We start from the raw sequence: 14,083 nt of genomic DNA, 5'->3' as shown, positions 1-14,083 counted from the left end.
TTTCAATTTGATTGTTCGTGTTTGTAATGTGCTCTGCGAAATGAAACCGTGTCTAATAACTGCAAAGAAATTTGACATTGAGTTTGTGTGTGTAAGAGCATTTTTATTCCATGTGTCTGATTCCAAAGAGTGTGTATTTTTGTAATCACACGAAATTTTGTATTTGTTTCACTGTTGATGACCTTCTATGTCTGTGTGACTGTTCGTGTTTGGTGTGCATTGTTGCATTTGTATCATGATTTGGGGTTTAGTTGTGAAGAGAAGGAAGACTGATTCTGATATGATTTGGCAGTTTAACTACAACATATCTGTACAGCGGTTTATCGCAATGCACTGTATTGTATCTACGTTAGCTTTGCTGTGTACTTTTATCTGAGTGGCTTAGTCCACATACATGGTGTGTAGGGTTGGATAGGCCTTTCGAGGTCCTATGTGGTGTGTCTGGTTGGATGAGCTTAAATAGCTCTATTGGAGTGTAATCGGGGGACGGAGAGGTGTTTTGGTTGGATGGGTGATTTTTCACTACTTGACTGCATTCATAAGCATATGATTAAGTGATTGGGTGTAAGTTTGATTGTCTGCATTTTGTCTGTTTGACTTATCATTTGTGATTGTACTTGCGTGTAATAACGTTTTGTATCACTATGTGTGATGATAAGTGCTTTGCTTGAGTACGTTCATTTAGGACGTTGGCTTCATGTATACCTTTTGGTTCTGTATATCTCTGTAAGTACGTTTCATTGTTTTACTGCTATATGGAATTTCGGTCTGTAATTTTGTTATTAGTCATGTCTCAAGCTCACACTGAGCTCGTGTAGCTCACCTCCTTAGTGTTTCCCCTTTCAGGTACATTTTTGAATTCTGATGCTGGACTCGACACGCCGGAGGTCTCGGAGTTACGTGTTTTAAATAATTGGTTTAAGTACTATTTTGAAAACTGTGGTATGAACTTTCGTATTAAATACATGTAAGCGTTATTTGGACTGAGGCTTTTGTAATACCAGGATTTTATATCTGAGAGTTTTAATGGAACTTAAATACGGTAATTTTTTCAGTTTGTTAAACTAAAATTTCCCATGATCACTTCGGTGATCAATGTGACCTCCGAAATTTTGTCTAAACTCCTAGGTCAGGTATCGGGTTGCTACACAACATTAATAACAAGATAGGATAAGTAGGTTTATCTTTGTGTATATATTAAGTTTATCGAGCTCACGCATTAGTTTTTTAAATGTATAGGTTGGACTTGTCGAAAAGCTTGTGATTCTGGTTTGGGGGCATCGCATCACCATTCGAGATTTTGAGGTTGTAATTGTTACTTGTATTTTGACATGTACATAGAGACTTAAACTATCATAAGTATTTATAAGTATTTAGATTTGTAAAATCAAGCGTTGTTTGTAAGCTCCTTGAAAGGTCATATCAAGTTTTAAGTTATAAGTTGATTTGATCATTTTTATGACTCGGTTTACTTCAATGAATGATAAGTTTTAGCTTGATTTTTGAAAATATAGTACATGTATTTAGAGATGAAAATGAGTTTAAAGGTAATTTAAATGTGATAAAATTGATTTGGAACTTATTGATACAATATGGTGATGTGTAGGGGTGTTCTGAAGTGTCACCTAGTTTCAGTGAGTCCTGTCGCAACTTTCGTGTCACCATGTCATGAATTTGCCTTCAAACGTCGCAACCACGAGTTCCCCAACGTCATAACTTCTTAAGTCAGGGAGTCATGTCGCGATGTACCCTGCTTCAACGTCGCGACCACTTAGCCCTGTACCAACATTGCACCGTTTTGATCCATTTTGGCTTCCAAGGGCTTGTTTTCAACTCTGAACATTTTCGATCACCCACAAAAAATTTCTAAATAGTTTTAAAATTATTTTTGAGCCTTCAAAATATTTCTATACTATTTTGAATATTTTTATTTAGATTGTTTAGAATTTTACTATTCGTATCATAAATCGAGGCGGTGTGGAGTGTTCCAAAACTAATAAATTATTTTTACTAAAAACTAATAATTTATTAAAATAATATTTATGTGGTTGAGGCAAATTTTAATAAATCACAGATTTTGTTACATGTATCAATTAAATTTTATAGCATTTTAACAATACTAATATTTAGATAATAAAACAAGCTAATATAAATATTTAATTTTAAAATTATAATTTTGTATTATGATAAATATATAAATTAAAAATTATCATTTAAAATAAAGGTGAAATAATGTAAACTCATATGAATTCGTTTAATTCAATGACATTAATCACTTATTGAATATTTAATATTTAAGGTTCTACTAAAAAAAAAGTCTATTCATTTAGGCAACTATATATCCACCTGTGCAGTTTTAATTTAATATATCAGATAATATCACGGGTTGATTGACACAGGTCTAGTATTAATATCACGCTATTAGCATTAATGGCAATTTGTGTATAAAAGAATAGGTGAGAAAGCGAAAAATCGAATAGGAAAGTTTACAACACAATTTCTTGAGCTATAGTGTCCTTCATCACAATTAGTAGCTACTCCAGGGATATGTACTAATATTATCTATTAAAATAATTATGTTTAATTATAATATTGGGTTTTAGAGTTTAGGATTTAGGTATAATTATTTTTTGTGTTTTCCCCACATTAAATTAAAATTATCGATGTAATGAATAAAATAAATCTTTTTAAATAAAATTGATGTAAAAAACAATAATATTAAAAAATATATTTAAAATAAATAGAATTAGCGTTATTTCTTGTGGCAGATTTACGCCAACAATTACGTTGTCATCTTCAATGCAGGGAAACTATAGACTTACTTAGCACTTATCTTGTATGATAACATCTTGCACCGTCAGAGGCGGGTGAGCAAAGAAAAGAAACTCCATTGTGCCCTCCTAATCTCCTTAGCTGTAGCGTCAGCTGTCATATTTGTTGTTCTTGACACAAAACTAAAGCTTAACATATCAACCATTCGCCATCCAATTACAAATCTCTAACTCTAGCCAAGAGCTTCCCCTTCTTTCATTCCCAAGTATTAAATCCATCGTCGTTTTACTATCACTCTCAACAACCAAATGACGCACCCCTTGCTCCGATGCCAATTGGAGTCCATCCACAATCGCATGAAGTTCAGCTTTTAACACCGAATTAACTCCCAAATTTCGACTATACCCAAACATCCAATCCCCCTTATGATTCCTCACTAAACCCTTGATAGTGGCGATTCCAAATCCTACGTCAACTCCACCATTCGTATTGAGCTTTAACCACCTCAACTATGGAAACTCCAACCTTGAGACTGTCGAATCACACAAATCAGAACATGATTGTATAGCTACCCTTGGCCATGATAGACTCATCATAACCACTACATCCGTACTTAAATTTTGCTCATTAAAAACAATCATATTTCTACCTTTCCACAATCACCCTACAATATTAGCAAAAACTAGCTCCCAATGGATTCTTTTCACCAAAAATTTCTTCTCATTTAAGACATTATGCAGCAACCGGTGCTCAAAATTCATAGTAAAGAAATCATTATCCAGTCTTTAAATTACTTATACCAGGTATGATTTTATAAAAAATAAATTAATATGAATCTTCAACATTTAAAATATAATGTAAGCCATAATTAATATGGGAAATTAATTTACCTTTTAATACGTTTTAAGATATAATTTTCATAAATTTTTTATAGTAAAAAGAATGAAATCATAACATTATTAAAAGATATGTCTATTAGATAATTAATGCATGATGGAGATTCTGTATTTTAAATAATTATTTTCAAATCCTTAATTAGTTTTAGTTAATTAATAATTACATGTGGTAATTTTTATATGATGATAAATGACAAATTATTAAATATGTCACATTGGAATATTTTATAATATTAAAACATCAGATTGCTATAGTATGTGTGTATATATATAAAAGATGTGTATCCAAGTAACAATGGTTCATGAAATTAAATTAAAATGATGATGTAATTTATTATTTTAGTACGTTAACCTAAATGAGTATAATTTACTTGAACACAAATAATAAAATTTTGAAAATTCATTTTCTTTAAATATTGTAACCTTAAACATATTTATTAAGTTGAATGGCCATGAATGCACAATTTGAAGCCAATAGTTCAAGATTTGTCTTTTTTACTTATGAATTAATACATGGGCCCATGAATGAAACATTTATAATATTTCTCACTAACTTTTTTAATTTAAATTATTATCATTTAAATAGTAGTTTATTATAGGTTTTAATTATATATACTCTTTTTAACACAATATTTAAAATTACCTATAGTCCCTCGCCAATCTATAGATAAGAGAATAATGCGTTTCAGTGCACTCGAACCCACACCCTTTTGCATCGAGTTAAGAATAGTAATATAATTGTTATTACAGTAACTTATGTTTAAATAAACAATATTTTAAATTTAAATTCAATTTTGAATTCAACCCGAAACAATCACCTATTATTTTTTAAGAAAAAACGTTTCAAAGTTTTCATCTATGGTTTTGAATGATTGAAAATGGTGGGCAATATTGCACGGAAATGAGTCAGCACTTCGATCACCGACCACCTATTATCTTCCACGTGTCATCCCAATCCATATCTCTCTATCATTGAATTTGGAGAATAAAACAAAGGTTACAATGTGTCGGAAGTCCCTATACATTTTAAAAATTACAAATTAGTCATTATAATTTATTTTATGAAATTTGATCTCTTTATTTTTCAAATTTTAAAATTTAGGTCCAACTGTTAACACTGCTAAATTTATTGTTGTGACTTTCTTTTTAAAATAAAAAAACACTCATTTAATAGCCATATAATTAAAAATATAATTAACTTGAATTTAATAATTTTAACAGTTGAATTTAAATTTTAAAATTTTAAAAATAAAAAATATAAAGACTAAATTCTCAATTTTTCCACAATACAAAGACTTTTAATACATTTTAACCTAAAACAAACTATATAAATTATGTCCACTTTCCACGTCATCCTAGTTGACTCGCCCACCACATCCACAAATATTGCTCCCTCCTTGTTGAGTTGACTCACCTATTTTCCATTTTCAACCACCCTAAAATTTGTTTAAAATTTTTTCCAACCTTGAAAAAAGAAAACAGTACTAACATATTATTTGGAAATTATATTTTAAATAAATTAATTACAAAAATTGAAATGATGGAAAAGCGAAAAGTTTAATAATTGTGGCTAAATATTGTAGACAAAGGTGGATGAATTTAAAGGCTTATATCTCCTCATTTTTAAAACTTTTTATGTAAGTAATTTGATAATTTTATTATTAGTCAAAGCATAATTAAATTATAGTATATGAAGGAAATAGTTTATGTAATAAATAAATTGATATGAAAAATAAACGAAGTTTTAGTTATAAAAATTATATTGTCTTAAGTCCAAATCTCATTATATATATTTTTCTAAATTTTACATAAAAACGTTAAAAGGGTATTATTTTATAAAATAAATTTTAGTAATTTCACAGCTAAATTAAATTCACTAATACCATTTAAATTCTATTTTAGAATATAATTATTTTAGTTTTATTATTTGATAATATTTAACTTATCACATTGAATCAATCAGATATCCAGAATGTGAAAATTGAAGTGAGAAGTGACCTTTGATAAAATTGCAAGCTTTGTGCTCCCACTTGAAACTTCATTCTTATCCTAAATTTCAATTTCTTTTTATTATTTTTTCTTATAAAAGGTATGGAGCTGAGTAGATCAATATTTTTAAAAGATAGATTAAATGAGCAAATAAATTAATATTAAAAAATATTTATTTAATGTTTGATAAGTAATTGGTGTAAGTAAAGAAGGATATAAGATTGAAAAACACCAGAGTTGAATGTTCTTTGAAATTAAAAATAGGATCATCAGATGAAACAGACAGTTGGGATATATATGGGCACACGGATTTGCTAACTTCCACCATGGTAGTTGGATATTTTTTATTATAAAATAACACTAAATCAATTAAAAAGGTATCCTATGAATGGAAGAACCTAATCATACATACATACATACCAATTTTATTAAAATTTGATCAAATAAATATATAAATTTTTATCATGTCGGTCTTTCAAGACTTGAATAGAAAGATAATGCTCTTCAGCATACTCGAACTTATGTTCTCCTGCACCGAGCACAATGCTAATGCTAATCAAGCTAAAACTCAATCGATAAACAGTTTACTTTTTTAGTGTTTCACTTAATTGTAAATGATATATTTATCAAATTTAAAATACTCAAAAATAATTCGTTAACAAATTCTCACTCTTCTGTTTTCTTTTTAATTTTGGTAATTTATTACCAAAATCCATAAAGAATTACCAGATTTTCAATTAAAATATTGTACTAAAAACAAACCAAAGTTTAATTTAAATAGCAAAATTGAAGCTTTAGAGATAATAGAATCTTTAAGTTCTTAGACATTATATAAATATTATTTAATAATATAAAGAATAAACTATCATCAAATTAATATTTATTGTTTTTATAGAAGTATGATTTTAAATTAATTTAATGCTGGTCACTTCGTGACACTAAGTATAAAATTGTATTAAAAAGCAAAGATTTTGATCAAGAAAATGAGCCAAATTACTTTTATTCTTTTTAAAGCTTACAAATACAAATATAGTGAAATCATAAAGAATTATAGACACATGTTTGAGTAATTATAAAATAAAATCAGATGGATATAAAGTATAAACAGATTAAAAATTGAAATAATTCAGACCAAAGTTGATCCTTTGGACTAAAATTCACATATAACAACACCACATAATAAGAGTCAAAGTTGAATACTCTCTTTGACAACAATTTCGGTCCTTCATTGGCTGAGTTATTTTTATTCTTAATACAATAAAAGTATTATGGAAGTTCTTGTATTAGGAGTTAGACTGCATTTATTTTTATTTAGTCAAAAATGGGCAATTAGTCCCTTTATGTTAGATCAAAGAGCAAACTAGTTCTTTTTATTAAAATTTGCATATATTTTTACTCTTAAAAATTGGCATGGTTGACATAATAATCATATAGTTACACATGGCTCATCATGTATACATCATGTTGACGTACAAATATCAATTTTTAACAGTAGAAATAAATGTAATTTTTAACAGAATGACCAATTTACTTTTACTTCTAACGTACATACATATTATTTTTTAATAAAATGAATAAATTATAATTTAACTTATATTTTTATCTAATAATACTTTTCTGTTGATATTTAATAGTATAAGTTGGATAAAAATGAATAAAGGGTATTAATTTTTTTTATTGAATAGACGGTATTTTTTTAAATAACACTTTTAGGACAAATAGATAATTATAAAAAATAATAATTAAATAAATTACGCGGCTGAAAATTTGGCAAAGGGTAAGGTTAACACGTGCCAGACACCCACCACTTTTGTTGTTATCTGCAAACGGAGTTTATATAAGGGAATCAAGCAATGCATAAAGCTCTCAAACTTCAATCCAAAATTACCCAAAGAAATAAGAAACCCTTCTTTTCAATTTATACCGAAATTAGAAAAGCCCTTTTTCGTTGTTATTATTATTCCTCTTTTATCCCAAATTTATTTTCCAAATTTTGCTTTACGGCTTTAGATCTTAGAGCAAGAACGGGGTTCTTTTTTGTTCCAAGATTTCTTGGTGTAAATCTTTTTATCTGGGTTCATAAAAGGTTTGATTTTTAGGTATTATTGGTTTTAGTTTGAGTTTTCTGTTGGAAATGGAGGTCTCGGTAATTAGGAGTTCTTCACAGGCAAAGATCTCTAAAACAGAATTAGGATGCAGGGATTTAAGGTTTTGTTTTGGGAAAAGTAATGATAAAAACAAAATATTTTCTCGGAAACCAAACAGTGTTTGCTTTGATAGTCAAATTTCGAGGTTTAGAAAAGCTGGGCTCAGATTTACGTTGAAAGCTGTCCACTCTGATCCCATTCTTGAATCCAAGTCTCCTGCAACTTCCAAATCTGTAAGTTCCATTTTTTCCCCTTCTTTTTGGTTTTTCCCCCCCTCAATTTTGTGTATTTTCTGTTCTTTTTATTCTTAAAAATAGGAGATCAGTTTTGTGTTGTTTGTTTTAAATGGATAAAGTTGGAACCTTTTTTAAGCCAAGTTTGGACGATTTGAGCTTTATTTTGGGTAGATCTTAGATAATAAAAATTAGGTGAAATTCCGCTGCAGTCCCTTTATTCTTCAATCTTTTGAAATTTAGTCTCCCTGTTTTTACTTCCAAGGAGTTTAGCCTTCTACTTGTCTGGTTTCTAAATTGGACTTTGATATTTAAATATTAAAATGTAGCATATTCAAATTTAACGGAAATTTATTAAGAGTGCTATCTATTCGATTTTAATTTTCAAAAACAAACAAGTAGTGGGACTAACTTTATGGAATAGAAGCAGAAGGATTAAATTAAAATTATATATTTTAAAAGCAAATTGTTTCATGTTTATTCTTTTGAGAAGTGTGAAGAAATTTAGTATTTCCATATCAATACTTGTAGAGGAATCAAAGTGAATATAGCTATCTATTTATAGTTACTTCGTAGTTTTCTAAGCTGGTTTTAGTGATGAATTTAAGGTATTTTTATTTATATTTACATTTGCATTTGATGCTTGAATCTTTGGAATTGATATGCAGTCATTCTTTATTGAAAGCCATGCCTTAAAAACTTTTGTTTTAATGCAGATTCTGGCTGAAAAACATCATAAAATTGAATTGATAAACAACTGTATTTGGTTATGCTGATTGTAGCAAATTCTGGTTTTTCTTTTTCAGCTTGATAGGCTAAGATTATTTGTTGGTCTGCCTCTAGATGCGGTTTCCGATGGCAATTCGGTAAACCATGCCCGGGCAATTGGGGCGGGACTGAAAGCTTTGAAACTTTTGGGTGTGGAAGGTGTTGAATTGCCTGTCTGGTGGGGAGTGGTCGAAAATGAGATGGGGAAGTATGACTGGTCAGGCTATCTTGCTGTTGCTGAGATGGTTCAGAAAGCAGGTCTGAAGCTTCACGTATCGCTCTGCTTCCACGCTTCGAGTCAACCGAGAATTCCGCTTCCCAAGTGGGTAACGAAGATTGGCGAATCCCAATCAAGTATCTTCTTTGCGGATCGTTCAGGACAGCATTATCAGCAATGTCTATCACTAGCTGTTGATGATCTTGCTGTTCTTGATGGAAAGACTCCGGTTCAAGTCTACCAGGGCTTTTGCGAGAGCTTTAAGTCCACATTCTCACCTTTCATTGGTTCTACCATCACGGTAAGGGGTTGTCTGTTGAACAACTTGGTTAAATAAGCCATAGATCCTATGTTGGTGTGCTGATGTTAATGGCTTCTGTGTTGTGGTTTTTCAGGGCATCTCAATGGGTCTTGGACCAGATGGTGAACTCCGGTATCCCTCACACCACAAGCCTGCCAAGAGTGGCACGATTACTGGAGTCGGGGAGTTCCAATGTTATGACACAAACATGCTTAACCTTCTTAAGCAATATGCTGAAGCAAATGGAAACCCATTATGGGGTCTAGGTGGTCCACATGATGCCCCTACTTATGATCAGGCACCGAACTTAAATAGTTTCTTCAAGGATCACGGTGGGTCGTGGGAAAGTCCTTATGGTGACTTCTTCCTTTCCTGGTACTCAAGCGAGCTTGTATCTCACGGCAATCGTCTCCTCTCTCTTGCCTCGTCCATTTTTGGTGATACTGAAGTCAATGTTTATGGGAAAGTCCCATTGATGCACTCGTGGTACAAAACCCGGGCACACCCTTCTGAACTGACTGCCGGCTTCTATAACACGGCCTCAAGAAATGGCTATGAAGCAGTTGCAGAGATGTTTGCAAGGAATTCATGCAAAATCATCTTGCCTGGAATGGACCTGTCAGATGAGCACCAGCCACACGATTCTCTCTCTAGCCCCGAATCATTACTTGCACAAATCCGAACAACTTGCAACAAGCACCGGGTTGAGGTTGCCGGGCAGAACCTGGCCTCTGGAGCTCCTGGTGGTTTAGAGCAGATTAAGAAAAATATGTTGGGTGAGAATCCAATAGACTTGTTCACTTATCAGAGGATGGGAGCTCATTTCTTCTCGCCGGAGCATTTTCCTTCATTCACTGAGTTTGTCCGAAGCCTGAGTCAACCTGAATTACATCCAGACGATTTACCCTCGGATGAGGCAGAAGCTACTGAATCTGTACAAACGAGTTCGGATCCAAACATCCACTTGCAGACAGCTTAGCAAGAGGTAAGAGAACATAGTTACGTGTATATTGTATTCTTGTAAGTACTAAATTATTGAATGGGGAGAAGATTGTACTATTGGACTTTCTGTATACATCTAAGCAAATATTTCCTTTTTGCTAAAGGACCTTAGAATAGTTTGGTGTTCATGGGTTTTTGACCCCAATAATTAGGGGTCTCTTTCTAGGGATTTGCTCATGTTTTTCTGGGCCCTTTTCTCGCATATATTGCCTGTAAGAGGTACTTAGAACTTGGAAGTTTTCCAGGATTAATACAAATTAGTTAAATAAACAGTACTCTCTCTCTCTCTCTCTCTCTCTCTTTTCTTTTTCTTCTCATGATTTGAGAAAATCCAAAATGATTAGCAATTCTATGCCTTTAATTTCATTGCACCATTCTTTATACATATACCTGCTCCTGGAGAAAAGGGAGAACATGCTAATACTACTATTGTTATTCCTTTTAATGCTTTTTCGTATATTTTGAAGGGTTTTTTGAGGGTCATACCTTCATAAAGTACATTGGACACAAATATCTAATATGGACATTTCAAGATGGATATTTAAAAAATATATATATAAAAATAAAAAGTGGAGCAATAATGTGGATGATGATTTGCATGTGTATTATTACTTGATAGGTAGCTTGACACATCAGAGCTCAACATCACAAGTTGGATGCCATTGCTGATGTTTAAGGTATCAGTTTCATTGTTTCGGGGATTAAAATGTCATAATAAAAGCAGTGGGTAGAGCAGATGAAAAGTTATGCTGGGAATGGAAAACGGGTTTACTCGTTTTTTCTAAAGTAATTAAATACAATCCCTGTTCATGATCTCCTACATAATTTTTATTCACAAGCAATTCTAGTCTCAAAGCTGCTGAGGCAGATAGCAAAGGCTTGGAATGCCGAGATCGGATACCGATAATCCATGGTAAATAAATCCTTACCCACTTTCCCAAACTGGAGGATGATCTTCTCATGTTCTGGCCCTCCCGGTTCGTTCTCTGGTGAAGCCACCAACTGAAAGTTTTTCACTGAAGCAATTGTGACTCGTCCATGGAAGTTCAAGCACCAACACTGGAGTTGCTCATGCCACCTTGGAGCCTTATTTATCAACACTAGTCCACCATTCTTTTGATCAGATACAGAATTCTCCATGCTAGCTGATTTCGAAAGAAAGCTAGTTGGGGTTGATTGATATGGGTTCAACTCAGCTTGGGTGGTGGGGTCTAATCCTCCTGGTGCTATTGAAGTTGCTGGGATGGTGTTCATATTACACTGCATTCTCCTTGGGCCCCTAGAAGTCATTAAAATACATTATTGTTGGTATTTATGTTGTTTCGATTCTTCATTTTTCTTAATGCACACGTATTCAGATATGGGTCATACTAGCTTTAGGAACATAGACTTGTATGAAAAAGTGAACAGCAAAGGGATTTAATGCATGAGCTAAACAATAATGATGGATCAATTATTGGCTTGCTTAAGAAATTACCAAAACCTTGCGCAAAATAATGGCAAACTCTTACCTTGAACCTAACAAATTCAATTCATATGAAATGTGAGCCATGGGGTAGTTGCTAGAAGGCGAAACTTGTCTCAAATTTGCTAGCCTAGAGGACCTACTTTTACCCATCTTTGCACCAGCTTGAGGAGACTGTCCATCAAAGACAGTGAACTTGGTCCCTAAAAAATTTGATCTTCCCAAAAGGAAAAGACATAAGATTTGAGAATTGCAAGACAAGGCAAACGGAACAACCGAATCTATACAATTTAGTTGGTTATACATCTCACTGCTCACCTTAATCTCCCAGCATAAGTATTTGTCCCCTTCGAGAAATCCTCGGCCTGTAAAGAGATGATATAATCTGTGCAGGTTGGACGTCTACACTTGCGAGCAGCAAGAAGGAACTTCCCGCCATCGGATAGCGCTGCTGTAATGAAATGAAAATTCCCAAAGTGTTACAACTTGAGAAGGAAAATTTATGAAGATACCATTGTCCTTGATCTGATCTAGTGATCGAATGGAATGAATTGCATTCGAAGACATTCATAACTTAGATTGAACAGGCAGAATAACCATAAAAACAATGTAAAAGAAGAAGAAAAACTCACAATTAGTTAAACCAAGGTAAAGGTAATATGTTTGGGTAGATCGGTTTCTCTTTATGAAGCACTGTAGGAGAGAATCCTTTGGACCAGGCTGCAAATTAGATTCGTAAGTTGATGAAATTCGAAATAAATCGATAAATAGAAACACAAACTAAAGCTACATAGCTTCTATATATAACACATAACTTGACACGGTTTCGGGGGCATACACTTAACACTCGCACCTCAATCCGAGTAATATAATTCCATAGCTTTTAACCCAATGTAAAGAGTATAATAGTAGTTGAAGAAAGGAGCTTCCTTGCAGACATGGGGATAGTGGTGGCAGCTAGCTAATGATTAGTGTTAGCTCAACACTAGTTGAAAAAGCTAAAAGTGGTCCCAAAACTTGAACCACTCTTCAAGTGGAAGTCTATCTATTAGGCTATTGCATAAAGGAAACAATGATTAGAGAGAACCATGATGGTCCCAAAACACTTTACTGATAATGTGAACTTGCCTTTGTCTAGTGGTCGAATACATGGTAGACACAAATGGTTCAAAACACATGCTAGATCCATAACCATCTTTGAAGAAGCAAATTTCACCCCCAAATTCACCAAAACTTACATCTCTATAAACAAATGGACAAGATCCTTAGTCAAGTTTCCTAATCTATGGAACTCAAAGGCATATCCATTGGGACCTTCGTATCTCCAAAAATCAGATCAACAGGCACACAATTTTCAATATAAGATTCCCAAGAAGATAAAATCCTCAGAAAACATGGGAAGAGACCACCTTTCCAACCCTTGAATGAAAATAAAAATACCCAGAAAATAAGAAACTAGGAACCAAACCTGTTTAACAGAGATGGGGAAAGTCAATTTCCCAGAAAGTTGAGGAAGTTTAACAATCTGTTGAATAATAAACCTCCAACTCCTGCAAACACCAGCACAAGCCACCACATTTTTCCTTTGAGGCCAAATACTTTCGGTTTCTTCAATCATTAAAAGAACTTCCCATAATAATTCTTGAGGCAGGTTAGCCCAGCAGCAACCACCCTCAGCCTCCACTTCATTGGGGGTTTGCAGTTGGTCTTGAACCACCCGGCGTGACCTTAACCTGGCAATGCACTTTATCGCCATCAATAAGCAATTAACTGAAGATTTTTTCTTTTAGTGGGAATTTGGTTTAGCTGTGTTTATGCATGAAAATTGGTGGGTTTTTTGGAGGAATATATTGAGAAAAGAGATGGAGATTTGGATAGAGAAATGGAAATGGAAATTTCCAACTTTTTCAAGTGTTCACCGTTTTGAGCAAAATTAAAGAAGACTTATTTGGTGTAAACTTTAGACGGTTTTTATGGGGAAAAGTTTGCACCTTTCCCACTTTCACTTTTTCTAATATTAAAAACATGTCCCTTTTCTCTTCTTTTTTGTTATTATTTTTTTTAAGAAAAGTTATTTATAATAAGTATACTGCATAAATATAATTATAAATTTATTTTTGTTGGGTAAAGACTAGAGGTGCTCATGGGCCGGGTGACTCGGCCCGGCCCAATGGCCGGTCCAAAATATGGGAGGGTTCGGGTAAAAATATAGGCCCGAAATATGGGTTTAGGCAAAAAAATGAGGCCCGTTTAGAAAACGGGTCGGGCCTTAGGCACCACTTTTTTTGCCCGG

The 14,083-nt window shown here is 32.9% G+C and overlaps 2 protein-coding genes across 3 annotated transcripts; one reads left to right on the top strand and one right to left on the bottom strand.

The window, feature by feature from the left end:
• Positions 1-7,521: 7,521 nt before the first annotated feature.
• On the top strand, positions 7,522-10,595 carry LOC105776430 (inactive beta-amylase 9). Its single transcript, XM_012599071.2, has 3 exons — positions 7,522-8,037; positions 8,844-9,323; positions 9,418-10,595. Exons 1-3 carry the CDS (start codon positions 7,792-7,794, stop codon positions 10,300-10,302), a joined length of 1,611 nt encoding a protein of 536 aa, XP_012454525.1. The 5' UTR covers positions 7,522-7,791; the 3' UTR covers positions 10,303-10,595.
• A 458-nt stretch (positions 10,596-11,053) lies between these two features.
• LOC105776431 (tubby-like F-box protein 3) lies at positions 11,054-13,758 on the bottom strand. Of its 2 annotated transcripts, none has more exons than XM_012599073.2 (5): positions 13,259-13,758; positions 12,423-12,510; positions 12,109-12,238; positions 11,837-12,007; positions 11,054-11,604 (listed from the first exon to the last, which is right to left on the bottom strand). In XM_012599073.2, exons 1-5 carry the CDS (start codon positions 13,544-13,546, stop codon positions 11,154-11,156), a joined length of 1,128 nt encoding a protein of 375 aa, XP_012454527.1. In that variant the 5' UTR covers positions 13,547-13,758; the 3' UTR covers positions 11,054-11,153. The 2 variants fall into 2 exon arrangements, with proteins under 2 accessions (XP_012454527.1, XP_012454526.1); XM_012599072.2 differs by having other exon boundaries at positions 12,109-12,241; positions 13,259-13,756.
• Between the last annotated feature and the right edge of the window lie 325 nt (positions 13,759-14,083).

This window comes from Gossypium raimondii, chromosome 10 (genome assembly GCF_025698545.1).
Source record: "Gossypium raimondii isolate GPD5lz chromosome 10, ASM2569854v1, whole genome shotgun sequence".
Lineage (NCBI taxonomy): Eukaryota > Viridiplantae > Streptophyta > Magnoliopsida > Malvales > Malvaceae > Gossypium > Gossypium raimondii.
Note: the sequence above shows the minus strand (reverse complement) of the source record. Positions and strands in the feature narration are given on the sequence as shown.